Source organism: Delphinus delphis, chromosome 7, assembly GCF_949987515.2.
Source record: "Delphinus delphis chromosome 7, mDelDel1.2, whole genome shotgun sequence".
Lineage (NCBI taxonomy): Eukaryota > Metazoa > Chordata > Mammalia > Artiodactyla > Delphinidae > Delphinus > Delphinus delphis.
In genome coordinates this window covers 7,810,455-7,838,103 of record NC_082689.1, presented here as the reverse complement: position 1 = coordinate 7,838,103, position 27,649 = coordinate 7,810,455, and the positions used below count along the sequence as shown (strand labels likewise).

The following is a 27,649-nucleotide window of genomic DNA, read 5'->3' as shown; positions in this document are numbered from 1 at the left end:
GTTTCGAATATCTTTTAAATAATAATAGAAATACAGTAAATAACTTCCAAAGTGGTAGAGAGCACAGGACATATAAAAAGCACATATTAAAGTACCAAAAAATAATTAATAAGCACATCAAATTTAACTCTGCAGCTAAAAAACAAAGACTGTTAGACTGGAGAAATCTAGCTATATGCTGTTTATAACCACACACTTAAAACATGAAGACGCAAAGATTAAATGTAAAAAGGTGGGAAAAGCTATACCAGTAATGTACTAAGCAAAAGAAAGCTAGTATATTTTTTATAATGTCTGACAAATAGCTTTTAAGGTAGAAAACATTACTAAATGTATAGAGAGTCTCTAAATGATAATTAGAAGGATCAATTCATCAGAAAAGATAGTGTCTAAACATATTACCAAGTGCTATAGCTTCAAAATATATATTAAAACAACAGTTGACAAAAATATGAGGAGAGATTGATAAATTCATCATCATAGTGGGTTAATTTAATATGCCTTTCCCAGGAAATGATAGTTCAAACAGACCAGAAATTCAGTAAAACTACAGAAAATTTGAACAGCACGGTTAGCAAGCTAGCTCTAATAACCAATAACTAAGTATAATACCCAGAAATGAAGATTACACAGTGTTCTCAAGTGTTTCTCAAGAGAAAACATATATAAAAATTGACTTTGTATTAAAGCATTAAGCATATTTCAAAAAGTCATTGGTATCATACAGGTCATGTTCTTGGGTCACAATACAGTTAAATGAGAATAAGTGCACAGACATTTTTAACTTAAGAAAAATTCAGTATGTTTAGAAATCTTAAATACCTTCTGTTACCCTCTCCCAGATTAGTGGCCAGATGAATGGCCTAAATCAGAATATACTTGATGTCATGTTTCCTTAATGCTTGAAGGTTGAGTGAGTTACCTATTTCCTCATGGCTGAGTTTACCTCTGTCATTGCCTTCCACACGAAATACCCCCTTACATAGGACTTTGGGTTTCTACCCCTGCTTCTTTCCTCATACTACCCGGGAGTACCTAACTCTGAAATATGATCCATGTTGACCTACAGGCTATTCACCAGAGAGCCAAGAATGGTTGAAAGCCTTTATTACAAAGATACCATCAAAAAGGAAACTACCTTGTCTAATAAAAGAAACTCAGATTACCAGAGATTAGCAGTAGAGGAATGATTCCCGGGTGGGGAGGACAGCTGGACCACGTGGATAGTCTCCATTTGGACATCCCCTTCCTCCTTACTAACCATGACTCCCTCTGCCCACTGACCTGGGTGCCGAGAGGACTTGTCGTCACTTTGGTCCAAGTATGGTGCCCATAATCCTTTGCTTATGGGCACTAGACTTTTGAACAGGACTTTACTTAAACCTTAGAGGGTAGCAAAAGGAAGAGCAACGGAGAGTAACAAAGCATCAAGAAGTGTCCTGCTTTCCACTGCTCCCAGATCCAGGCCCACCTAGGTTCTGACCTGTCCCCACACTGAGCATCACCCGGGCGCCCACACCTCAACGTCTGCCCTTCAGAAGTCTAGACCTAAGAGCTTCTGGAAAGACACCTTGGCCTCCTTCTTTCATTTTGCACTTCCCATCTGAGGACTTGCCCCTTCCCAGAAAGAGTAACATTAGGAAGGTTCATTTCCTTTAGAGAAGCATATGCCTGTGTTTCACCCTGCAAGCCCCAGCACGAGAATTGTCTTGCCAGTGCACTACAGTGGCAGTATAATTGCTGCACACTAACAGAAGCCAGAGATCATTTGGGTATACATCTAGTAGGAAACCTAGTCTGCTCCTCTCCTGCCACATACATAGCACTGGCCCCTGAGGTGACTTAAAGCATTACATCACTTTGTGCTCTGCACCACTTCTAACCTTGCACAGGGTATTTTATTGCAAAGGACTCTTTGCAATCCTTAACTCAGGTGGGACCCCACCTTATACCCCATGCCCACACAAACTCCCTATTGACCAGGGATAGAAAGACTGAATCCTAGGCTCTTGTCACTTAGGTCATTGGGTGGGGAAATAGGCTTTACAATCCAGAGTCTTACTTTAAGCACCATGGGGAGAGCATCTCGGCCCTTTGCTATATGGACCTGCTGGAATTCCATTTCTGTCCTGCCTTGAAGGAGGGCCAAGGGGACAGATACATGTATAGAGATGTAAATCCTGTATGTTCTCCTGTTCTCCCGAGACCCTCAGGAGGCAGCCTAGCGCTTGCCTGCCCTTTTTGTACTGGACCCCTCCTTTCAACCATTCTTCTCACCTTGAGTTGTTTTCCTCAGCTTTCTAGCTACTGGTCTTGCAGTTGATCTCTCGTGTCAGGCCTTCTCTAGCCTTTCGGAATTTGACTTCATCTCAGACTCAGTACCTTAATTTAAACCCCCAGATTCAGCTCCTCATATTCTCTTAGCCCATTGGTTATGCTTTTCCCCATTTCGTTCACTTCAACAAACTGAACCCTGAAGTACCGTGTTTCAAAGGGATGGCCTTCCTAAATATCGAATACTGTACTGTAAGAGGCAACTCACACTTATTCAATAATTAGGAAAATTTAATCTGTTAGCTGTTAGAAATATATGCCCACATGTAGGTTAAAAATAAGATTTATGGGAATTCCCTGGTAGTCCAGTGGTTAGGACTCGGTTCTCTCACTGCCAGGGCCCCGGGTTCGATCCCTGGTTGGGGAAGTAAGATCCTGCAAGCCATGTAGTGTGGCCAAAACAAGAAAACAAACAAAAAACAAAAAAGCAAAACAAAAAAAACTATGTGCAACATTTAATTTAATCAAAAATTAAATTGTTTTTAAAATCTGTTCCTTGTATTCTAGAAGAGAACCCCTGATAACTCTAACATAGATTTTGAAAAAGAAAAATTCCACTTCAGGGCCGTTTTCTACTTGGATACATTTCTGGGTTTTGTCTCTGACATCTTTATGATGCCCGGTGCTTCGAATACTATTCCTCCTACACTCCTCTGTAAAATCATTTCTAATCCTGGTTTTGAAACACTGATGTTTCCTCTTGCAGTCGCTTATGTCAGAGGGCATTCTGACCTCAGGCAAATACCAGGCAACCCAAGTACTTGATCTCAGACAAATCCTATTTTCATAGCCTGGCCCTTGATAATGAACCTGGGAAGAGAAATGGAGAATTCTGTAGAACCATCAGCTCATAAGGAGGTGCATGTCTTCTCCATTCATCTGGGGCATTGGTGAGTGAACAGTTGTAACTGTCCTTGTTGTATGGTCATTTTTTACTGAATCGTACCTTGACTCAAAAAATCCAAGTAACTGAATAGTCATGCGAAGCCTCTGGCATCGAAGTGGGCTTCTGGGATGCTTGCCAATGAGTTCCTGTTTTGAGGACACAGAATCGAAATGGAAAGATTAAGTGGAGACACAGCCCCACCCCTCTAAGTCTTATTCCTATGTTCCATTCAAATCTTGCTAGCCTGATTCCTGTGGGGTCTGGGCTTTGGAAATTCTCTTTTTTTCATGGATGTCTCAGTGCACCTTGTTAAACCAAATTTGGACTGTTAAACCAAATTTGTTCATCTGCTTCCAGCTCTGCTGATTGGTTCCAGTTTCCTTGCTCATTAAAGCCAAGATAATCTGGCACCCACCACTCAGGCATCCTCAAGTATCTGGCACCAAGGTAAACCTGGAAGCCAGCTAAGAAGCCTCAGTGATCCAACACACTCATTGCGTGATGAGAGGCAGTTGTGGTCCCAGAAAGAGCACTGGAATAGGAGCAGAGCTGGGTTCTTGTCTCATCTTTGCCTCTACTGCATCATGTAAGTTTGGGCATGTCTGTGATTTCTCTGAAAATCTCTTTCCCCAGCTATATATGTGTTTGGACTAGACAGTTTCTCAGGTGTCTGGCAGTTCCAAAATACTGAGTATATGAAAAGCTATGGGAGCAAAGCTCCATTTGTGCCTATTGTTGCAAAAACACAACCTAGCTTTAAAGGTATTAGCAATAAATGCCTAAAGTTGCATATGCTCCTGATGCTTTTCCACACAAGTAGATAGTGTGACAACAAAATAAGCAGAGCACAGCCCATATTCTGGAGGTAAGAATTAACCTCTCTAGGCCTCACATTTCCCACCCTGTAAAACAGGGATAATAACGGCTGATTTTAAATTGCCTGGAAGATTAAATGAGATAATCCTTGGTACTTAGAACTGGGCCAGACAAAAAGGAAGTGCTCACTAAAAATTATTATTAATATAAAAATGGAAAGATTAAAATTGATACGGAATTTTAGTAAGCTTATGCTGAAGTGATAAATATTTAATTGCTGTTCAAAAGTCAAAGTGGGAACAGAATAGAGAATCCAGAAACGGACCCACACGTGTATGATCACCTGGTTTCCAACAAAGGTGTCACTGCAGTGTAGTAAGGAAAGGAGGGGTTTGTCACTGGTGCTGGATCAATTGAATATCCATATGGAAAAAAAACATGAACTTTGACTCCTACTTCACGCCATACATAGAAATCAGTTGCATGTGGCTCATAGTGTGAAAGGTAAAACATTAATACTTCCAGACGTGTTAACACTTCTCTAGAACATAACATAGAAAAATAAACTCATGACCTTAGCAAAGATTTCTTAAGTGGGACACAAAAAGCATTAACCTTAAAGGAAAAGAGTGATAAATTATATTTCATTAAATTTAAGAACTGTTCATCGAAAGACACCATTAAGATAGTGAAAAGGCAAGTCATAGAGAAAGAGAAGATATTTGTTTTATATATATATATATCTCCAGCAAAAGACTCTTATTGAGAATATGTAGAGCTGAACAAGCACTTTACTAAAGAAGATAGCCAACTGCCAAAAACATATGAAAAATGCTTAATATCATTAGTCCACAGGGAAAATGGAAATTAAAACCACAATAAGATATTGCTATGTTCCTATAAGAATAGCTAAAAAATTTTTAAATTGACAATACCAAATGTAGTGGGGATATGGACCAATTAGAACTCTCATACACTGAGTAAGGGAAAAGTCAGGTACATCTACTTTGAAAAACTGTTGTACAGTATGTAATAGAGCTGAATAGATTCATACTCCATGACCCAGCAGTTTCATTCTTAGATGAATACCCAACAGAAAGGAGTACATATGTAGAAGAATGCTCATAACAGCATTATTCATAATAGGGAAAACTAAAAACAACCCAAGTCTCTATCAACAACAAAATGGATAAATTGTGCTATACTCTTACAGTGGAATACTCCACAGCAATGGTACAGAGTAAATTCAGACGCAACATGGATGAATCTCAAAAACACATTGAGCGGGCTTCTCTGGTGGCGCACTGGTTGGGAGTCTGCCTGCCGATGCAGGGGACACGGGTTTGTGCCCCGGTCCGGGAAGATCCCACATGCTGCGGAGTGGCTGGGCCCGTGAGCCATGGCCACTGAGCCTGCGCGTCCGGAGCCTGTGCTCCGCAACGGGAGAGGCCACAATAGTGAGAGGCCTGCGTACCGCAAAAAAAAAAAAAAAACATTGAGCAAAAGAAGCCAGATACACACACACAAAATACATACTGTACTAATCCATTTATGTAAAGTGCAAAGAGAGGCAGAACTGACCTATGGTTATAGATTACAGAGGTCAGAAAAAGCAGTTATCTTTGGTGAGTATAGAGACTGAGGAGGCACAAGAGAAGCTTCTGGAATTCTGATTATGTTCTATTTCTTGAACTGGTGGGGGAGGGGGGTGTTCACTTTACAAAAATTCACTGAACTGCATGCTTAAGGTTTGTATACTTTATGTATTTTATGCCTCAAAAAAAAAGTTTATTTTAAAGAGCGAAGGAGTACCCCAAAAGTGGAAACAAGCCAAATGTCTATGAAATATATTCAGCCATGGAAAGAAATGAAGTACTGATGCAGGCTACAACATGAAGGAACCTGGAAAACATTATGCTAGGTGAAAGACAATCACAAAAGACTGTACACGTATCATAAGATTCCATTCAAATGAGGTGTCCAGAATAGACACATCTACACAGACAGAAAATAGATTAGTGGTTGCCTGTGGTTAGGAAGGTTGGGGAGAAATAGGGAGTGACTACAAACAGATATGGAGTTTCTCTTAGGGTGATGAAATGTTCTAAAATTGATTATGGTGTTGGTTGTGCAACTCTGAATACACTAAAAACCATTGGATTGTACACTTTGAGTGAATTGTATATGAATGAAATCTCAAGCTGCTATGAAACCAAAAGCCAAGGGATACTGATAACTGTGGAATGATAAAAACCCCATAGGAAAAGGCTGTACCGTGTGGCCCTATGGCATGATAGTTAAGAACACTGATACGGGAGTCCAACAATGCTCTAATCCTAGCTCTGATGTTTACTGTGTGACATCGGGCAAATTGTCTAACCTCTCTGAGCCTGAATGTTTTCATCTGTAAAATATGAATATTAATAGTACATACTCCATAAAACTTATGTGAAGCTGATTCATTTAATCAAGAAATAGTTTAATATCTTCCATTTGCCAGGTCTAATCAGTGATAACTGTTGTTATAATTGGCCAGGAGGTTTTGCATCTGAAGAGTCTACTCCATTTTAGTGGTGGAGGTGACAAGTGAATTTGAGAGTGTGTCCTGAGGACGGGACATCTTTGCCCTACTGTACCACACCAGCATCTATTGCAAAATGCAAAAGAAATGTTCATTTTAGTGCCACTAAGTTATTAATATTGAATTATATACTGCTATTAAGAAAAGGAAGTATGTAATACATTTATAGAGGATTTCCATCCAGAAGTACTAAAACTATGAACAATTGATGATTAAAGGATTGGCATTTAGTTAACTAGAAGATTTAGCAGTTCAGGATATTTTATATGAAAACTGAGTCATAACCGCAATTGATACATGGATAATTTAAAAATAGAAAGTGACCGTTTGTTACAGGAGTGTGTGACAGGGTTTTTATTTCGGTGAATATGTATTGTTCCCATACATGGTCTTAAAATGTGTGTTCTGCAAAGTCACCGTATAATCCTTTTTAAATGTTACATTGAGAGTGCTCATAGCCTACAGGAGCTGAGAAAGAAGCAATTATAAGTTAGTCAAGTACCTGGCACTAAGGGGCAGGCACATCCCATAAAGTAAGGGTTAAGAGCTTAGTTTTGGGAGTCTGACCTGCCTGGGCCTCAGTTTCCTCATCTGTAGAAAGAAATCTGTGTCATAGTATTGGGAGCATAGAGTGAATTAACACAGATGAAGTGCTCTAACAAGCAGGCAGTTGGTATGCTATTGTTGCGGGAGAACCAGTATGGTGGATTCATATCATGAATGTGCATAAGTTATAGATACAATTTTTGCTTAACTTTTGTGAAGCTTTAGGGAATTAGAAAAGTTTCTCCTTAATGCAAAGAGATTAATTAATGAAACTGAGTAATTAGATCCCAAAAGAGCTGATTAGGTACGGTGAAAAAATAACAAACCCAAACAGACTTGCCCAGAATGAGAGGAAAGCCACTAAGGGGTTCTGTCACCAGGATATAAAGCTTTTAGAAGCTTTTACATCTCAGAATTCAAGGTAACTATGAAAGTTGCTTTAATTTTAGCTGAAAGGGAGTTTGGGATTGGATTAAGCAGTTGTTCATAAGTTAACATTTTGTGAATAGGCATTTAAATACGCATAGATGTTTATATTTGAAAACTGTACATCTCTTTTAAATTTGGCTTTTAAGAGTCTAGTAATTGTTTTGTTAATAGAGAGGCTTTTTAAAAATAGAGAAATCCACAGTTGAGTGTGAAAACATGCTGAAATTTGGTTTTCAAACTTACATCTTTGGGAAGCCAGTCTGCTGGAATCCTGCAAGCCTCGCTGCGCTCCTGCAGGCAAGAGAAATAGGTTCCTCATGGTGACCATACGCACTGAACCTCTAAAGTGGTGGCAGAAGCCTCAGGCTGCTACAAACTGGAGTCACATTTCTGGCATGGAAATAGTGGTTTCCTATTCAGCAGACGTGGGGTATGACCAGTTCCTGCTACTTCATTTACTGAGCTCACCTTCATAGAACTTGCCTGCAAAGTGCTGAGCTGCCGTTATCCTCCGGGACAGGTGGCCGATGAGCTGCTACCTGCTCTTTGCTGCCTACTGCCTGGGGTGGCCAGTGGTGCTTTTCTCTTGCTGTGTGGTGGGGCATCAGGGATAGGGTGGGTGCTGAGGGGGAACACAGCACTTTGTTGGTGTTTCTTTATTTTAAAAAACCCAAAACAGTGAAACAAGTAACCCATTTATGATATAAAAATTAGAATTTATATATAAGCAGAAAGAGAAAGTTATAATCCTACCACTCAGAGAAAACCATTGTTACCATCTTGATATATTTCTTTCCAGTCATTTTTAAGCCAGTTTACATTTTTTATTTTATACTTTTTATCTTTATTCCTTTTCCAGCCTTTGAAAGCTGGAAACATTACAAATGTGTATGATGTAGAAAGGAACAGTCCCCATATCTTCAGCCTCCAGAGATCATCACTGGGGACATTTTAATTCTGTTCTTCGTAAGTGGTGACCCTCTCCTGCCTCTGTTGGCTTGTCTTTCTTTTAAAACTTGTAGCTAGTTTTACTTAACTGGATTTTTACTTTTTCAACTTTTTTCTTTCCTGACTTCAACCTCTACAAACCTTTTTTTTTTTAATTTTTGGATAGAGAATGTTGAACATGCACAAAAGCAGACAGAACAGTATAATGAAACCCCTTGTTTCCCTCTTGCAGCCCCGTCAACCCTGAAGCCATGGCCAGTCCACCCCAATCACATCCCACGTACCCCACGCCCCACTCCCAGCCCTTACGTGGACCTGCTAACTTCGTAACTGCCTTCGAAGGTCCTTCTCGGCCCTTCTGACTTCACTCTCTTTTGGCAATGAGGAGGGATCAAACGCCTGCCCTCCTGCACTCAGAACTTCTCATGAGCCGGTGCTCGGCTCCCTGTCGCAGGTCTGACCGGCTGACCTGGGCTTTCCCCGCTCCTGGAAGTTCCCAGACGTTGGGTGTGCCAGCCTCACACGTTCAGCTCCTCACTCCTTTCCTGTCAATGAAGGAGGCCATCGCTCACATCATTTGGAAGGGGAAAAGTGGAATTTACTACCTGGGTGTTCCTCTTCCATGCTGTGCATATAAATTTAAACTTAGATTCCTGAGAATTAGATTGAACATGACAAAAATTGCTGTGTGGGCAGTTTAGTTGAGTACTTGCAGATTGATAGAGCCCTTTGTAATAATGAAGGAAAAAGGTTCTCTAAGCTGCTTGGTTCCAGAAGGTGAGGTCACCAGTTAAGGAGTTTGTAACTAACGCTCCTCATTAACCCTTTGCTGGGTGGCAAAAAGAAAATACAAAAAAAAACCAGTCCACAGGCTCTTCAAATCCTGGCCTCAGGAGAACCTAAGAAATCATCTTGTACAACCCCCTTCTCAAGCCTGGGGACCTTACAATGCTCAGATTTACTTGTCCCAGAATTTTTTACATTGACCCCTTTTAAGCTTTTGAAATATTCTCAAACCATCACCACGTCATGGCCATGGACTTCTGCCATGGCTTGCTGTACCAGTGGTCAACTTTTGCATTTGATTACATAACCAAATACCACACAGAACTGGAAGACATCAGAGTTTGAGGTGTCCCTCTTACCTGGCAGTCCAATCAGTGTTTCCACCAAAGTCAAAGGGAATTTGCTTACCCCAACTAAAAGATGGAGTTTGTTGTGTGACCACAAGGTGATCCAAGCCCAATTGCTTCTCAGCGATGGAGTCTGTCTCTAAAATTCAGTGGGATCAAAATAAGGTCAGGACCTGCATCCTGGCTGGATGTGGAGCCCTACATGAGGCCCCTCCTTGCTGGGGATGTCTGGACAGCAGGAAGTCCCTTGCTCTCAGTCCTCTTGGTTGTATTACCCTTTCTGAGCTCTCAGAACGCTGTTTTCTCACTCTTTTAAGACTCACGTTGTTGGGAAAACTGGCCACAAGGTCAAGAGGGTGACCCAAGCAAGAGCAGCATGTTCCCGTCATGCAGACTGGATAGAAAGCAGTCTGTGGGTCAGGCAGCCCAATATCTGTTGCATGTGTCAGTGTGTCTAGTAGGTCATGCTTCTTTTCATCATTTACCAAACGTATTACGTCACTGAAGGATTGCTTGACTTGGTTTGCCTGTCGGTGCCATTCCTGAGAGATCGTGGTCTTCTTCAGGCTGTTTTCAGTCCAGTGTGACCTCGGGTGCGTTCGTAGAACCATGGTATGCAGGATGAGGCACTGACAGCATGAGGAAGTGAATGTGGTATATTCAGCTAATGTCATTTCTCTGCTTAAAACTCCCCAGTGGTTTCCCACTGTACTTGAAATAAAATCTAAATGCTTCGTCCAGGCCCATCAGGGCATCTCTTGTTGGGCCACCATCTACCTCACTAGCCTCTTAGCTTCCAGTTCTCTCCTTTCCAATCTTCTGTTCCTTAGATGCACCCAGCTTGCTCCTACCTTCAAACCTCTGCTCTGGTTGTTCTCCTGCCCGGGATGCTCTCCCCCATGTCATCATGTGACATCCTTTTTGTATACACAGGTCTCAGTCTATTTCCTCAGAGAGACCTTTCCAAACTAAATCCGAGGTAGGTCCCAGGCATTCTCATCACCTCACCTGTTTTATGTTTTTTTTAAAAAAAATTTTTTTATTATTATTATTTGTTAATATTTATTTATTTGCCTGCATCGGGTCTTAGTTGCAGCACATGGGATCTTTGTTGCAGCATGCGGGATCTTTTGTTGTGGCACGCGGGCTCTTCGTTGCAGCATGTGGGCTTCCCTCTAGTTGTGGCACGTGGGCTCAGTAGTTGCGGCACACTGGCTCTCCGGTTGTAGGGCATGGGCTTAGTTGCTCCACGGCACGTGGGATCTTAGTTCCCCGACCAGGGATCGAACCTGCGTCCCCTGCATTGGAAGGCAGATGCTTAACCACTGGACCACCAGGGAAGTCCCCTAACCCTGTTTTATTTTCTTCAAAGTCCTTTCTACTATGGTAAGTAATCTTATCATTTATTTGTTTGCTTATTGTCTTTCTCTCCCCACGAGAATGTAAGCTCCACAGGAGAAGGGAGCTTGTCAGTCTTGTTTACTTGTATGTCTCCAGGGCCTAGAAAAAAAAGTACCTGCCACATAGTAGGAGCCTAATAAGTATGTGTTGAGTGGCTAATTGAGTGAATGTAGGTGGTTATTAGGAGCATGTTTGGGAGGAGGATGTTGAGGATTACGATAGTGACTCACAGCCAAGCCACATGGCTACTTAGCCCGAAGGAGAGAAGATCCAGGGGGCTACGTGCTAACTATGTAAACATTCAAAGCTGGTGCTATCCCCAAAGTAGAGCCTGCCCTGCTGGAAGAGATCTGCCACTTCACTCATTTCTCGAAGCCAGACTGCTATCCCCTGAGGAGATGGGCTTGTTCTGGGCGGCCCCATGGGGTAGAACTGGGCCACCAAGTGGGAACTCTAGGAAGATGTGTTTTGGCTCTACGGGGGAGACTTTTTTTTACATTGTCGTTGCTGTCTGAGGGTGGAGTGGACTATACTAGCGAGTAGTGGTTTCTCAGGCACGTCAGGTGTGCAAGCGAAAGTTGGACACACTCTGGGAAGACCCGGTGTGGGGAGGTATGGGGATCTAGCTCTACGGTTAGACCAGGCAGGGTTTACAAGCCCTTTCAACCGGAGTGGCAACAAATCTACCCTATGTTTTTACTTTCTTATTCATTCAGTAAATGTCATATACCAGCTGTGCGCTCAGGCTTTCCGCCGCCCTTCATGCTTCCCCCTTACGGGGGGTGGGGAGGGGGTACCTACCTCAGGGCCCCCTTGCAGTGAGCGGTGGGGGGTTGGGGTCGGGGGAGGGCTGCAGGGAGGGTGTCAGACGCCGTAGGAAGACACAGAAGTCGGGAGGGGGGAGCCTGGTCTAGGTCATTGGGGAAAGCCTGCCAGAGGGCGTGGGCTTTACACAGTGGTCTGCAGAACTGGTGGAGGTCGTCAGGAAGAGAATCGGGAAAAACACCCTGAGGGAGAAGAGTGTGGAGCCTGATGGGTTTGAGCAGCTTAAGAAGTTCTGTTACAGTTTCTGGCACTTAAGGGCTTGGGGCCAGGAAAGTTGAACGTGCCCAGGGCAGACCCACATGGTAAAGAATTTTGTCATTACTTCTTTGTGAAGCAGTGATAGAGCACAGTGTGCGGGGGGTGGGGGTGGGGGTGGGGGGGGGTGGGCGGCGGCGGTGGGAGAAGCAAGCCGGAGGGGCTGGAACGGTGGCAGAAGCCAGCCCAGTAAGGCCTTGGAAGCCGGGTCTGCGCTGCGTGCCCGGGGCAGTGAGGGCCCCGCAGGGTTTAAGCAGTGGAGTGACACGGGGACTTGTATTTTGGAGAGAGCACTACCCTCAGTGTGGAAAACGGGTTTGAGAAATGGCGGGAGAGCCACACACAGGTTGTTAGATGGTCCTTGAAAGAAGCAGTGGTGGCCCTGACTAAAGTGGTGATTGGGAAGAAGAGAGATGAGCAGATTTCAGAGATGTTTGGGAGGGGAGTTCAGTGATGGATCGACACAGGCCAAGACAAACCTGGGGTGTTTCAGTTTGGGGCAGTTGCGGCGCCTTTTTTGGTTTAGTGGAGGTGATCCCATTTCCTGGGACGGAGAACACAGGGAGAGAAATGGTTTTGCTGGAGGTGGGGACTTTTGGAGGCGTGAGGCTGAGGTGCCTAGGGGACAGCTAAGTGGCAGTTCCCAGTAGACCCTTGTGTACGTCAGTCTGGAGCTCAGAGAGGTCTGGGCCGACGGCACCGACTGAGGAGCCTAAAGCAGAGAGTTGCTGCCTGAACTCCTGGGAGTGGATGAGAGCCCAGGGGAAAGGGTAGGGTGGAAGAGAAGGCAGCCGGGCATGCCAGCATGTAAGGAGCAAGGAGAGGAAGAGGAGCCTGGGAGGGGGCAGGCACCCAGAGTGGGGCCTGGAGCCAGAGGAGGGAGAAATCGCCGGGCCCCAGATGCCCTCTGAAGGTCAGGCCAAGACACGCCTGAAAAGGTTTGGACATTAGGGACCTGGACAGAAGCAATTACTTTTTGCTTTTGCTAAATGAGGTATATTTAGCAACGTTGTTCCCCTATATTCTGGATTAAAAGGGGTGCCCCTACTGGGTCAAGAAGAGCCTCTGTCACCACAGTCCAATCTCAGCAGTGGGTAAAGGAGAACTCAAGTGACCGAAGTCTGGAAGGCCCTGGTCTCACTCCTGGTAAGGGAAGCGTGATACTTTCCCACCTGTAATAGCCTTGACCCTTTCAGGTACTTAGGACAGTCACTCTACCACCAGGTAGAGATGACTGTAAACTAGAAATGTAGAAAGGAATTGTTAGATCTTAAGGAGTTATAATTAAATAGAACTAGAGTTGACGGCTTAGTGGTTGTTCTGTAATGAGTCCCTGTTACGAGTGGCTAAAGAGATTGGCAGTGGGAACCAGGATGTGGCTGGGAACAGGGCTGGGAGAAGTCTCTGACAGGACTTCTGAATTCATAGCCAAGAATGTGGCTTCTATTGAATCATAAAAGATAGGGAGGGATTTCTAGCTGTGACCCACTGAGATGAAGAATTGGGTTGTATTATCTTGTCCTGGAGTTACCATGACAGTGGTTGGGGGGCAGGGGGTGGTAATAAAAGGAACAGAGGCTCTGAGTCTGACCTGGTTTTGAATCCAGGGTTTATTGCATACTAGCGAGGTAACCTTGGACAAGTGACATGGAGCCTCTCTGAGCCTCAGATGATTCCTTTGTGAAACACGGTTTATATGGCTCTTGTCAAAGGTACATTAATGTGTGTGGAGCCCCTGGCACAAAGAGATATTAAATAAATGGTCACTACTGCTATCCTTATCATTTTTATCATCATTATTGTCAAAATTACGTTCATGTAGTTGTTGTAGATTACAAAACACTTTCACATGTTCTCACTGAAGTAAAAACAGATTTCAGCTCAACTTGCTCCCACAGAATGAGGTTTTGCACCCTTCCTCTGTCATAGCACTGGTAATACCATATTATCACCACACTGGTGTATCTGCCAACCCCATTAGACTGTGAGTGCCTTAAACAGAGGGGTCCTCTTATGGATGCCCAGTGCTAGAGTAATCTAGTGGTTCCGTTTCCACGCATCGTGGATCCACGTAAGGAAGCACTTTCTCACGAACAGAGCCCTTCAGAAGTAGAGCAAGTAGCTTCAAGATGTGAGCTCTCCCCGACCCCTCGCCGGGGGTATGTCAGGGGCCACCTGGCAGGGACATAGTTGAAATGGGGCTGAGCTGATTGGAAGGCTGGCTTAGAAGAGATGGTTCTTAAGCCCCTATTTACGTCCTATTAGTGCTTTAATTGGATGAAGCAGTTCTGGTGTCCACTCAAGTTCATTCACAGGAGCATTTGCGGACTTCCCTGGTGGCGCAGGGGACACGGGATCAATCCCTGGTCTGGGAAGATCCCACATGCCGCGGAGCAACTAAGCCCGTGCGCCACAACTACTGAGCCTGCGCTCTAGAGCCCGTGAGCCACAGCTACTGAGCCCACGCGCCGCAACTGCTGAAGCTTGTGTGCTCTAGGGCCCGCGTGCCGCAACTACTGAGCCCGCATGCTGCAACTAAAGCCCTTGCGCCTAGAGCCTGTGCTCTGCGATAAGAGAAGCCCCCGCAATGAGAAGTCTGCGTACTGCAATGACGAGCAGCCCCCTCTCACCGCAACTAGAGAAAGCCTGCGTGCAGCAACAAAGACCCAACGTGGCCAAGAAAATTAATTAATTAAAAAAAAAGAAAGAAAAAAAAGAGGAACATTTGCATGTATTTAAGTTTGTGGGCCCTGTGCACAGTGAGCCAGACATGGCCGGCCTTGAGGACTCTTCCTTCCTGTGCTTCCCCAGCCCTTCAGAACTCACAGGACTCACCTTAACCCCAGTAGATGAATATTTTTTAATGTAAATGTTCGAAGTATAATTTTCTATGGCAGACACAGCGCATTTCAAACATCAAACGGGTCCTGGGTGTTTTGGCAGCGTTTACTACATAACCTTTTGGATTTATATTTTCTCTTTCATAGAATAAAAACTTCAGTGCCACTACCTCAGGAGTTCCGCAAGTTCGCATTATGTAAATATATGTAATAAAATATTTACTTAGGGTTTCCATAAAAACGGTCCGAAGGAGAGAATAAGAGAGCTTCTCTTTGCTGGTTTTAGAGGCTCTTCTGGGAATTCTGAAATTTAAGCCTCTCAAATATGTTTGGATTGGCCCCCTTCATGTTTTATCTCCTGTAATGAACTCTTTGTCAGTTTGTCAATTTTGACTAAGGACAGAAAGTTCATGTGCAGTAACAACACACAGACTGAATCTAAAATTATGGTTTATATCATGATGTAATAATCCTTCTCTTGTCCTTTGGTCACTATTTACCTGTTGGGCTCGTGCATGATAATCCTGACTTCAGAAGAAGACACTTTGTTTTACCTTCTCCAAGTGTTGGCTTTAGATACTTGTAATATCAAAACTGGAAGTTGTTGAGCCGTCTGAGACGCTTGGCCGAATTCTGTTAGGGTTGAGTTCCTCGATCATTGCGGGGCAGGTTTCACTGCTCCCAGTGACCCAGCAACACAGCTGCATGGCTCACATGATGAGGCAGCTGAACTTTGAGCCACGCTGGTTTTCCTCAGCTTTCCAGACAGCCCTCTCCTCTGTGGGAAATAAGTCTATTCTGTTATCCCATAGCAGCCAGTATTTCTTAGATGGACTTGGGTTTTCCCTAATGTATTAGTGTTACAGGACTGGGTGGAGAAACCCAATGCTGCCCTGTAGGAGTGTGAGACAGATGAGAGTGGGGAATCTTAAATTCTTTTCCATCCCTGAACCTTTTATTTTAACCGCCCCAAGTTTAAACATTTTTCCATTTTAAAAACAGGGAAGAATCATCTCCCAGTGAAGAAGGAATAGGAGGACAATAAATGGCTACAAAATTTGAGGCTAAAATGTGAGATACCTTAAGACTGATTATCCAGGTAACCAGAGGAAAGAGTGGTAATGTGTCAGTAACTCTTTCTGAGTCAACTTGGGAATCAGTCAGGATTCTTTTAGTGAGAATTCAAGTTCAGCTGGATCCTGGAGTTCAAATGAGGTCATCATGATCCTCCCTTTATTTCTTAGACCTATTATTTTCTATATTCGCATGATTATGTGGCAAAAATGTTTCCTTGGCAGCTCCAGACTTATTGTCTAGGGTCCTGGGAGAGAGACCCTCTTTTCTGAAGCCTGTATCAATCCCTGAAAACAGGCTCAGAATAGATCTCTTGATACTTGAGTCACATGCCTGTGCCTAGACCAATCACTATGAACAGGAATGGAGTATAACGGAATTCCATCAAGCACATACTTAAATTGTCAGCAGGTTCACCTTTGTGCTTGTGTCATCAGTGTGCTTCTGTCTGCCCATTATGCTTCCCCTCTGCAAACTATATGCCATTTCACATGTGTACTCTTTTCCATATTCTGTCCATTATATGCATTTTTGTGTGCATATAATCACATATACTCCATCTGATAGATGATTGATGGGATGTTCAAGAGGAAATCTTAAATGTATAACCTAACCAGCCCCCAAGCCCACTTTAGGTATGATTCTACCAGCCTGAGTCATCTGACCATGTCTCTGGTAGAACTCAGAGAGAAGACGGGGTCTGTTGAAAAAACAACTCCACCAGGAAGGGAAAGGGCAATTCTAAAATGGAAAAAAAGTAGGTCTTTTACCACAGTAGGCAAACAAATTGTTGATTCGTTCACTCAACAAACATTGAGTGCCTATGGTGTGTCAGGCATTCTTCTAGGCACTGGGCCTACAACAGTGGACTTGACACAAAAGGCCCTGCCTTACTGGAGCCTGCACTGTAGGGGCAGACAGTAAACACATGAGCCAATAAAGATGTGCTGTGATATCTGATAGTGATGAAAGCTCTGAAGAGAAGACGACGAGAAGCATCTTCAGTTATGGGTTAGGTGCTTCAACAGAGGGCAGAGAATCTCTTCTTGTCCTGGGATTCTCTTTCAGTTGACCCTTATAAGGTAGGAAGGATTTTGATGGGCAGATCCTGTTGTGATTATTATCCCAAGCGTAAGAAAAAGCATGAGCCAAGCAAGCATCTGAATGGGATGAGGTAAGATACGTTCTGGGAATGGAAAGCAGTTTCCCATGACAGCTGCATGGAGAGGATGTGGAGGATGAGCCATGAGGCTGGCGAGGTGGACTGAGGCGAGCCCGGGCAAGGGCACGAGTAACAGGCTAAGGAGCGACATCAGCAGACCCATGGGTACGAGAGGGGTGTTAGCAACAGTGTGGAGGGCTAGGTGGGAGGGGGTGGAATCAAGGTAGGAAGGCCAGCCATGGGGCCGAGGAAAGGCTGTGGCCGGGGTAGACAGGAAGGGCAGTGCTTTCAGGGGCAGGGGCTGCAGGATTTAGGCATTAACTCCTTCTAGTGAGCTGTAAGGATTTGTTCGTCATCCAAAATGAGTCTTCTTTTACAAGTCTACTGATGTTTACTCAAAGACAAGAAGCCTTTAGAAATGGTAAACATTTGTAAAAATGGTTAATGTGATAAAAATGGTTAATGGTTAATGGGATAAAAATCTCATCATCTGTTGGCAGTACAATGAGGAAAGTAAATATAGCGCACACCGCAGTGGGTAGGTGGCGCACCGGGCCAGCCTGAAAATGGCAGCCTGTACTCCAAGCCCTGTGACCTCTGGGAGGGACATGCCTTCTCCGGATGGATTCCCAGGAGGGATTTCCCTTGCCTTCCATTCCAGGCTGATCAACCTTCTTGTGCATCTACAGGCAACTTTGAAGTGGGAGTTCACATCGCTGACGTCAGTTACTTTGTTCCTGAGGGATCCAGTCTGGATAAAGTGGCTGCTGAGAGAGCTACAAGTGTCTACTTGGTTCAGAAGGTAAAAATCAGTTTCCAGTTTCTTGGATTGAAAGATGTGCTTCTATTTAATCATCTTCCTTTGTTTGTTTGTTTGTTTCTCCTTAAAAACATCCATGAGGGACAGCAATCTTGTCTGAACATCTTTTCTCACATCTAATGAGATCTTTAAAAAATGGTTTTCCCCGGAAAAGTGTTTGCCCTCGGTTATTGTATGTTTTCCCGTTAGGCCCTTGTATGTCCAAGAGGAGCCAGACTGAGGCGTTCTCAAGGCAGGACACAGGCACTCATCTCAGGCCTTCAGACTGGCCCTGCCATGTAAGTAGCTCAGACAACTGGTCAGCTTCAGAAAGAAACGAGGAACTTTCAAACTGCTGTTCCAAAGTGGGGCTCAGCAACGTCGGCCCACACGGGCCACAGCTTTTGTAAAGTCTTATTGCCATACAGTCACACCCGTTCATTTACGTAATGTCTGAGGTGACGTCACACTACTGTAGGAGAATGGAATGAAAATTTACTAGTGGCCTTTTAAGAAAAAGTTTCGAACTCTGGTGTAAAGAGTGGGGGCTGATCTGCTCTTGACCTGCCCTTTACAAGGTAACCTGGTACATCCCAGATGTGCAGAAGCAAAGGGAGCCAAGTCTGGGCTTTTCCTCTTAGTCCTGATGTTGCCTCTCTTGGTAAGTCACCGAGTCTCTCTAGACCTCCTTTGACAAGTACTTAATGATGAGCGCCAGGCACTGCCCTAGGCCTGGTGGTGAATAAAAGACCACACCTGAGTTATTCCCCCACTGAAGCTCATGAATTCCTCTCCAGGCTTCTCCCGCCTCCATTTGACAGTCTGTTCATCTGCTCATTTGGCTCATCTTACATCACTGACTGTATCATGACTTTCACCTCCTAACTTCCTTGAACCCGGTGATCCAGTTTTGGATTGCTACATACAACTGGCTTGACCCTTCCCTCCTCCCATGCCCTTGGACATGACTTCTGATGTTTGCACTTTGACTGCACTTAGGTGAGGGCTGTATCCCCTCCGTCTACCCACGTATCCCATGGCCTTCTGGCAGCTGGGAGCCCTCCACCTGGCCCCGTCTCTCAGGGGCGAGAAAGCAGCCCAGGTGCCAAACCTGCTCCATTCTGGGAACTTCCAAACGTCATCACCTAGAGAAAGGAGACAGCTACCCAGTCTCCCTCCACTGCCTGCTCTGATTGGCAGCTCCCACTGCCAGCACGCCTGTGTGCCCACACAGCTGGCAGAGGAAAAGCCAGGCTCTGAGCACTGCCCTCACTCGCAGCATGTCCTGGGAGGCCACTGTACTTTGGGGTCCTCCCTCTCTAACTTCTGGGAAAATTCAGCCTGCTGCCTGCTCCGGATGGAAGTATCTCGTGGGGTGCCAGGCTATAGGTTTGAGAACACCAGCAGCATAGGGATCCTGGAGAGGCCCTGGAAAGGCGGTTCTCCGAGCCCCTGACCTTTATGAACCTGCAGATCTTGGCACAGCACTGAGACACATCTGCAGGACAGCATTCCCCTGCTCTTAGTTATCGCTGGCCTCTCTTCACTTCCACCCCTTCCAGACAGGGGCTTGGGAAGCTCATGCTCCTGAGCACACGCATCCCCGCTTCCTGCTGGTTTCCGGTATGCACTGGCCCTTTTGTGGACGTGCTGTCTAGACCCTGGCAAGGAGGCCACTGGGGGGGTCTGTGTGCTGCTCACTCTGAAAACGCCCCACCCCTAGAGTCCCAGGAACCTGACTCCATGCTTTTATGACTGGGCCATGGCCGTAGGGAAAGACTAGTGTCATCTTGGCAATGCTAAGGGTGGTAGCAGATCTTTTTAAGAGGCAGTGTTCTCCTGGGCTGTTTTCTTTTCCTAGCTAGAGATCTGAAAACGGTCACTGACTACTTCACATCGGTTCTCCTGGATGACCCTGTGGCACCACCGCCATACCTACCACCTCCCCATCACATCATTTCCTGGAATATACCATCTGCCAGGGGTCTATTCAGACACAAAGACAGAGGAACCATATTCCAAATGCATGATTGGCCTGGGGCCCAAGGCTTGTAAGTTCACCCAACTGTTACGGCATAATTTCATTCCAAGTCTGAAACCAAGGCTCTCTACAAATAGAGGCACCAACTTCTGTCAAGGGTTTCTTAGCCTCTCCCTCTTGCCTGTGGAGCCCACTTCTGCCAGAACTACCACAGCTTCAACACGGCCATCATCTAAGGTTTTCACCCATTCCATAAACCCAAGACCTTCTGTTGCTGTCCTCTGAGGCACAGTATTAGGACTCCTGGCACCTCAGCCATACCTGGTGGCATGTGTGACATGTGGAAGATGGACGTCCATACATACCTCTGCCAGGTCCAACAGACCATGTCATTTGGCCTTTGAGTGGCCCGGCCGTCTGCTAGCACTAAAAGCACAGAATCTCTACTGAACAGAAGGGTTGCTGCACAGTGGAATCATCATTCATTTCCCCAACCCTGCCTTGTACAGATCCATTACACCCCCACTTACATACATGGTCCTGGACCACTTACACCAGCAGTCTTCATGCCAGCCTCAGGAGGGGTATGTTCTAGAATCCCTGGACTCCATTTCCAGCAAAGTGCCTATGTGGTGCCCACAAAGGTGTTGGCAGTTCTAGACCAGAAGTCTTCCAGGACAGTCCAAAAGTTCCTAGCATTTCTAGCATTTACCAAGTTCCTCTCACGTTTCCAACCTGTCCACCCCAATAACTAACCTCTCAGAAGGGAAGAGACAAAAATTAACTCAAAACAAATCACAGACCTCAATGTGAAATGTAAAACTATAAAACTCCTAGAAGATAACATTGGAGAAATTTTAGATGCCCTTGGTTTGGCAATGACTATTTATTTATTTATTTTATTTATTTATTTTACATTTACTTATTTTTGGCTGCATTGGGTCTTCATCGCAGCGCGCAGTCTTTCTCTAGTTGTGGCAAGCAGGGGCTACTCTTCATTTCGGTGTGCAGGCTTCTCATTGCAGTGGCTTCTCTTGTTGCAGAGCACGGACTCTAGGCGTGAGGGCTTCAGTAGTTGCAGCACATGGGCTCAGTAGTTGCAGCACACGGACTCTAGGGTGGGCAAGCTTCAGTAGTTGTGGTGCGTGGGCTCAGTAGTTGTGGCGCATGGGCTTAGCTGCTCCACGGCATGTGGGATCTTCCCAGACCAGGGATCGAACCCATGTCCCCTGCATTGGCAGGCGATTCTTAACCACTGTGCCACCAGGGAAGTCCAGCAATGACCTTTTAGATACAACACCAAAGGCACAATCTATGAAAGAAAGAATTGATAATCTGGACTTAATTAAAATTAAAAATTTATGCTCTGCAAAAGACACTGTCAAGAGAATGAAAAGGTAAGCCATAGACTTGGGGAAATTTGCAAAAGACACATCTGATAAAGGCCTATTAGCCAAAATGTACAGAGTACTCTTAAAATTCAACAATAAAGAAATGAGCAACCCATTTGAGAACAGGCAAAAGACCTTAATAGATATTTCACCAAAGAAGGTATACAGATGGCAAATAAACGTATGCAAAGATGCTCCACATCGTATGTCATTAGAGGAATGTAAACTAAAATAGTAATGATGCTACTACACTCCTATTAGACTGGCCAAGGTCCAGAACACTGACAACACCAAATGCTGGTAAAGATGTGGAGCAACCGGAACGCATTCATTGCTTATGACAATGCAAAATGGTGCAGCCCGTTTGGAAGAGAGTTTGGCAGTTTCTTATAAAACTAAACATATTTTTACCATATGATCTAGTAATTGCACTCTTTGTTTTCACCCCGAAGGAGTTCAAAATGTATGTCCATGCAAAAATCTGCACATGGGTGTTTATAACAGCTTTATTCTTTTTTTTTTTTTTTTTTTTTTTTGCGGTACGCAGGCCTCTCACTGTTGTGGCCTCTCCCGTTGCGGAGCACAGGCTCCGGACGCGCAGGCTCAGCGGCCACGGCTCACGGGCCCAGCCGCTCCACGGCATGTGGGATCTTCCCGGACTGGGGCACGAACTCATGTCCCCTGCATCGGCAGGCGGACTCTCAACTACTGCGCCACCAGGGAAGCCCAGCTTTATTCTTATTTTCTAAAATTTGGAAGCAACCTCCAAAATGTCCATCAGTAGGTGAATGGATAAACTGTGGTACATCCAAACAATGGAATATTATTTGGCACTAAAAAGAAACCAACTATCAAGCCATGAAAAGACATGGTTCCTCCATAGGAACCTTAAATATAAATTATTAAGTGAAAGAAGCCAATCTTCAAGCTACATACTGTAAGATCCCAACTATATGACTTTCTAGAAAAGTGAAAATTATGAAGGCAGTGAAAAGATCAGCAACCGCCAGGGACTAGCAGAGAGGGAGGGATGAGTAAGTAGAGCACAGAGGATTTTTAGGAAGTGAAACTACTCTCTATGGTACTATAATGGTAGGTACTTCTCATTATACATTTGTCCAAATTCATAGAATGTGAAACACCAAGAATGACCCCTAATGTAAACTATGGACTTCGGGTGATAATGATATGTCAGTGCAGATTCATTAGTTATAACAAATGGACCACTCTGGTAGGAATGTTGATAATGGGACTGTGCATGGGGTGGGGGGCGGGGGGGATATGGGAAATCTCTGTAACTTCTGCTCAATTTTGCTGTAAACCTAAAACAGCTCTAAAAAAATAAAGTCTTTTTTTTTTTTTTTTTTTTTTTTTAAAGGCAGGGGGAGAATGGGACTCTTCTAGGCCTTGACTGCAGCCATGTCCTTTAGGGGCTGGGGATCCTGTGGCCTCTGGCCCAAGTTTGGCTCCACCATCTTGGTCAGCCATTGGTTGACAGTGATGTCCTCAACCCCATGGTGGAGGTTGTCCTGTCTGGAAGCCTCTACTCCCTCTCCAGAGAGTGCTGGCTCTGATGTGCATTGTCCCAAATGGGAGCCAGAGCTATCATCTGTTCAATCCAGTGGAGGCCCTCCCCAGGGAAACCTAGCACCTCCTCTCCCCTGCCCCATAACAGTACTTTCTGGATCACTGCAGCCTAGAACATGTAATCAAAACCCTAGAGCTCCACCTGCTCCCCGAGAATTGGACATCTGCTTTCTTCAGGGGTTCAGCTTTGCCTGCCATTTACGCTGGGTGCTCAGAACCACCGTGTAGGTATTTTCGGCCATTCCAGAAATGAGAATACAGGAGGAGAGGGAGATGGAGTTGATTGTTAAGCTGTGAAATTCTGGGTCAGAAGCTGCATGATCATCCAAACCCAGTTATAATTAACAGGGTGTTACCAGTGATAGGTGACCTCTGTGCACAGTGATACCTAAAAGGTCCAGAACTTTCAGTCATCTCTCAATAAGAATGGAAAGCTTTATCCTCATCTGAGCAGTCATCTACCCCAATGACTTAGCTTGTTTCAGAGCAACTATGCCCCTATCTGGCCTCTGTGACCTGTTCAAACCTAAATGCTGCGTTAAGAACTTCTGTTTGACCCCCATCCCTCACAATGTCTACGGCACCTGTGCCCAAGCTGTGGGCGGATATACATGGCTTAAGGGAACGCAGCACAAACGTGTTACCCACACATATCACTGAACATCAGCACATGAGGCTTCCTCCCTAACCTCCCCTCCCATGGCCATGAAGCTGGAGCCATCACCATTCCATTGTTATCCATATGGACAGTGCTGGCCTTTAGTTTGTGTTTATATTTTTGCAGGGCCTGTTCAACATTTTTCAAGTTCATATCCACCTAACCTTCACTCACAACCAGACAAGACCTGTTAACCTGGGACTAGAAGAATTATTGTTACTGTTACACCCCTTTCTACTGATGGCATTCCTTGTCCACAGTTGTCTCCACTCATTTGTTTAATATCCTCATTCATAGTAACTGTAGCCTCAACTTCTGAGCTTCCGTAGCATGGCGTAGCCAGCGAGTACCTAAGGAACCATGAGTTACTTAGGAGGATCTTGCATTTCTGATAGGCCAAGAATGGGAATAAGGACTATGTCAGTCAAGCCTGGGTCTCATAAGACATTCATATGGAAGATGCTGTTTGACTCTCCTCTTCAGTACACACAAACCGTCTGTTAGTACCAATACTCTGGGTCTTTGGAAGTGCCAACGGTCACTGAATCCCTGGCCTGCCAACTTCACCCCCCTCAGTGGCTTCCTGCCAACTATGTCTGCTCCTCCACATTGTATCCACCTTACCAACACTTGATGGACAGCCTGAGGCAGGGAGCCCAAGTATCTTCTAGCTTGCGATACCTGGGAATGTCACAGCTAATTGGCATTTACTCTACTAGGAAAGGTGTGAGAAAGAGAACCCAGCTCCCACCTCAGAAGTCTGCACAACCCACAGGATAGCTAAAATAAAGACATTTAGGGACTTCCCTGGTGGTCCAGTGGTTAAGACTCCATGCTCCTAATGCAGGGGGCCTGGGTTCAATCCCTGGTCAGGGAAGTAGATCCCACATGCCATGACTAAAAACAAAACAAAACAAAAAGATCCTGCATGCTGCAACTAAAAGATCCTTCATGCTGCAGCTAAAGATCCCACATGCCGCAACTAAAAAAAAAAAAGATCCCACATGCGGCAACAAAGCTCCCGCGTGCCGCAACTAAGACCCAGCACAGCCAAACAAACAAACAAATATTTTTTTTAAATAAAGACAGATAACACCAAGTATCCACGAGGATGTGGAATAGTGGGAACTCTCACTGCTGCGGGGAAGGCAAATTGGTACAACCACTTTGGAAAACTGTTTGATAGTGCTATGGGCTGAATGTTTGTGTCCCCCTCAAATTCATATCTTGAAATCCTAACCCCTAATGTGATGATCTTAGGAGGCAGGGCCTTTGGGAGGTGATTAGGTCAAGGGTGGAGCCCTCATGAATGGGATTAGTGCCCATATAAAAGAGACCCCAGAGAGCACTCTCATCACCATGTGAGGATACTGCAGGAAGGCACCATCTGTGAACCAGGAAACGGGCCCTCTCTAGACACTGAATCTGCCATCACCTTGATCTTGGGTTTCCAAACCCCAGAACACTGAGAAATAAGTGTGTGTTGTTTAAACCACCCAGTCTATGATAGTTTTATTATAGCAGTCTGAACATAGTAAGACAGGCAGTGTCTTTTAAAGTTGAATGTGTGTACACACTTTGTGGCCCAGCATTTCTGCTTCTGGGTATATACCTAACAGAAATGCATGCATGTGTTACAAAAGGAATGTGTAAGAATGTTCATTGCAACACTATGCAAAGTAGCCAAAAAACTAGAAGCTATTCAATACCGTCAGCTATAGGATGAACAGATAATTTGTGGTATGTTCACTCAGTGGGATGCAATACAACGAGAATGAAGAAATGACAGCTCCACACACAAACATAATGGTGAAGGAAACCAGACACAAGAGTAAACACTGTATGAGTCCATTTATATAAAGTTCCAAAACAAGCAAAGCTAGAAGTCAGGATCGGGGGGTGGGGGGGCGGGAAGGGCCCATCTGGTAGGGGAACTTCTAATGATTCTTGATCTGGGCACTGATGACACCAGTGTTCAGTTTGTGAGAATGCATCAAGCTTTTCCTTTATGACGTGTGTGTGTGTGTGTGTGTGTGTGTGTGTGTGTGTGTGTATGTATAATACTTAAATAAAAATATGTTTTTATTTTGAAGCTTTTTGGGGAGTGACTTTTCCTCCACTCTGGCTCCTTTCAGTATATATAACCAGCCTCATCAGGCAAAGGAGCCACATCAAAATCCTCACTCATAACTTGGCCCTCCAGAGAGCACAGCTCTGATATTTGTACACTGACTACGCTTCACATAACCTCAGGTTGGAGACATCCCATCCACACCTCCTGCCCCAAAATGCAGTTGGCTAAATCCAGCCTTTGGCCCAGGGCCTCTTAGGGAAGGGGGATAAGACTTTAAAATCCCTTTTATCTACAAAAACTGTAACGTTATAATGGGAAGAGCAATAGAAGTAGCAATCAGACCACATAAAGTGAATAAATGTGAAGCGTTCTCCCCATACAGATTCAAATATTTAAGAAAGTTTCGGCACAATTCGAGGTTTCTCTTCAGAGCAGGTGGCTTTCTCTTATCTAGCTCCGCACTCTCCTTTTATAGCCAGGAATTACGTTTCAAATTCAGAAAATGAGAAAAATAAAATTGGGTTAAATAAGTAAGCCTGTTTCCTTTGCTCTTCTCCTTCCTTTGGTTTCGTGATTGTCATAGTTCTAGAATTTCTCTTTGGGAATGCAGAGTTGGGACTCTTAAGCTCTGGAAATGGGGAGCTGAGTGGAGGAAGGGCCCCTATGCTCCCGAGCGGCTCCAGGCTCCTGCTGCCCGGCACTGCCCCCAGCTTGGCACGAGTGAATGGCGCCAGCCCACAGCCTTGGGCAGCAGCAGCTGTGCATTCTGATTCCTTTGAACCACTACTCTGACCTTTCTTACTACTCATTTGTGTTTCTTAAAGGACAGTGTCCAGGAACTTTTCTGCTGTTTGCACTTTACTTTGCCTGTAAAAGTCTTCTTGGAAGCTGGATGAGCTGCTTTCCCCTCCTCCGGGTTCTGTCTTGTTTGGCGGAATCATTTCTCCCAACTTCATCAGATGAGGGCGGGAGTGTGTGTGTCGGGGGATGGGGGTGGGGATGCCGGTTGAGTTCCCATCTACAGGGAATGTGGCACCAGTTTCTTTTCATTCAATGTCACTGACCTGTAAGTGTCTGATGTCAGAATTACAATCTAAGCTTGACTTGGGAAATTATCCCATAGATTAGTACAGTATACAGTGAAACAGATCTTGGGTCGAAATACCATCTTACTGTCCAAATACCATCATACTGTCTTTTATTTATGTATTTTTTAACATCTTTATTGGCGTATAATTGCTTTACAATCATCATACTGTCTTTTAAATGAAATTCTTTTTGTTGGGATTTTACTCAAACTAATACGTATTTGGTTACTCTTATTAACAATAGGGTGTACTCAGGAGAAAAGATAAATTTATATATTGTCCATTTAAATCCTGTGGAAAAACACTCTTTCGTTTTGACAAAAGGTAGATAGCTGTCAGGATAGGGGACAGCTGTCTGCCTGCATTTAGGCCTGTCCTCAGAAGGACACGACATCTAGCCAGTTAACATTTCCAAGCTATCTTCTCTGAGAGGAAAATACAATGTAATTGTTAAATTTAAGGTAATTTTTAAAAAATAAGTGAATAAGTTTTAAAAGTAAGAGAAAACGTAAACAGCTGAAACCTAAACCTAAATTTTCTGCCTATTGGCCCAAGCACTCGTGTTATTTTAGGTGTGAAACAGCTCAAATGAAAGTTTGCCCATAAATCTCTACGATATTTTATTGGTACTGCTTTATAATAGAGATCAAAGATTGGGATTGGAAGCCCGTCTTAATGTGGAGTCCAAAGAGTTTTAAGATGTTCCTTTATGACCCCAGCATGTTGTCAGAGTGTTGATGTTTTGTTAATGTCAAACTGTGTAGCAAAGAGTTGATCAAATTTGGAATTCATGGAAGGGTTGATATGAAAAAGAAAACTCTTTAAACAGAGATGTTGGCTG

At 44.5% G+C, this 27,649-nt stretch overlaps 1 protein-coding gene across 2 annotated transcripts in view; it reads left to right on the top strand.

Annotated features, from left to right (window-relative positions):
- DIS3L2 (DIS3 like 3'-5' exoribonuclease 2) overlaps positions 1 to 27,649 on the top strand; it is a 373,782-nt gene that overhangs the window by 239,538 nt on the left and 106,595 nt on the right. For both annotated transcript variants that reach the window (XM_060015926.1, XM_060015927.2), the window contains one exon: positions 17,920 to 18,032. In XM_060015926.1, coding sequence (XP_059871909.1) covers positions 17,920 to 18,032 — 113 coding nt within the window. The remainder of the gene's footprint in view (positions 1 to 17,919; positions 18,033 to 27,649) is intronic.